Genomic DNA, 1,171 nt, shown 5'->3' with positions numbered 1-1,171 from the left:
GGCCGCGGGGACTGCGAGAGGTTCGTAGAGAATGCTCGGCCCGAGCAGGAAGGGAGAACAGAAAAGGAAGGACGGAAAAGGAAGGAAGGACGGAAAGGGAAGGAAGGAAGTTTGAGGGAAACAAATTGTTGACTTACGAGTGTAGAGGCCTAAGGATCTGAGCTGAGAAACAGATTCAGGATGGAAAGAATCTGAGCTGAGAAACTCCAGGATGGAAACAGAGAGCTTGATAAGGGTATTTCGAGCTTGATGAAGGTATTTATACAGTCGTGAGAAACCAAAGTAACAGAGGGACCAAAGCGAGGGAGAGGAGGTGACGTGCCCGAGAAGGCACTTCTGGAGGGTTTGTCCCAGCTCTGAGGACTCCAAGGTACAAGACAGCCCAAAATTGCTTGGTTTTTTACACAGTGGAGAATGGGTGAATCCTAAACCCAAGGTCTTCCTCTAAGGAGGTGAGTTTCATGAGGGAACAGTGAAGAAACAAAGAGAAGAGCCCAAGGATATTGTTAGTGGCCTGTCTGCTGCCAGGTGGCCTGAGCCTGCACAGCTCTGGTGGGAAGGTTGGAAGGTGCAAACCGGGAAGTGTCCAGCAGGACAAAAACATTTATACAGAGTCTTCTTCCTGCTTTCAGCACCATGCAGGCTTGGCAAAACCCACAGCAAAATGGTTATCCAGAAGCCCACCTGGAATCACCAAACGTGTTGTTGTATCACACCAGAAAATTTCAAGTTGAGATGAAAATGTAGCACGTAATGTGACAGTGCTGATGGCATGAGGAGCACACAAAGCAGTTCTACCTGCAGTGAAAATCTCCAAGAAAGCAGCTCTCTCGTTTTCAGCCTGTCAGCAAAGCATCAGGGTTGGGCACAGCTTCTACATCCAGCAAAAATGTTCATGTCAGTGTAGTAACTGATTAGAAAGTTACCAGGGCCCCAAGGACACGAACCGTGTCCTCCAGAAGCTGATTAAAACAAGGATGAGTTTGTGAAAGTCGGTTATGGGAGCCGTGTCGGACTACAGCTCCCGGCATGCCATGCGGCCGGACTACAGCTCCCAGCATGCGCCGCGGCCGGACCTTAGCGCCCAGCGTGTCCCGCGCTTGCAAGATGGCGGCCCCCAGGAGCCGCTCGGGCCCGGACAGCGACAGCGGCTCCCCCCCCCGCAGACGGG

General features: G+C 51.9%; 1 protein-coding gene across 1 annotated transcript in view; it reads left to right on the top strand.

The window, feature by feature from the left end:
* The first annotated feature begins 414 nt into the window (after nucleotides 1-414).
* CUNH12orf43 (chromosome unknown C12orf43 homolog) overlaps nucleotides 415-1,171 on the top strand; it is a 4,039-nt gene continuing 3,282 nt past the window's right edge. The window contains exons 1-2 of the mRNA XM_031057488.1: nucleotides 415-418; nucleotides 983-1,150. Of these exons, the coding sequence (XP_030913348.1) occupies nucleotides 415-418; nucleotides 983-1,150 (172 nt within the window). The remainder of the gene's footprint in view (nucleotides 419-982; nucleotides 1,151-1,171) is intronic.

The sequence above is a fragment of the Geospiza fortis genome, unplaced genomic scaffold (genome assembly GCF_000277835.1).
Source record: "Geospiza fortis unplaced genomic scaffold, GeoFor_1.0 scaffold408, whole genome shotgun sequence".
NCBI lineage: Eukaryota > Metazoa > Chordata > Aves > Passeriformes > Thraupidae > Geospiza > Geospiza fortis.
The sequence above is the reverse complement of the archived record's forward strand: the minus strand, read 5'-3'. Positions and strand labels throughout refer to the sequence as shown.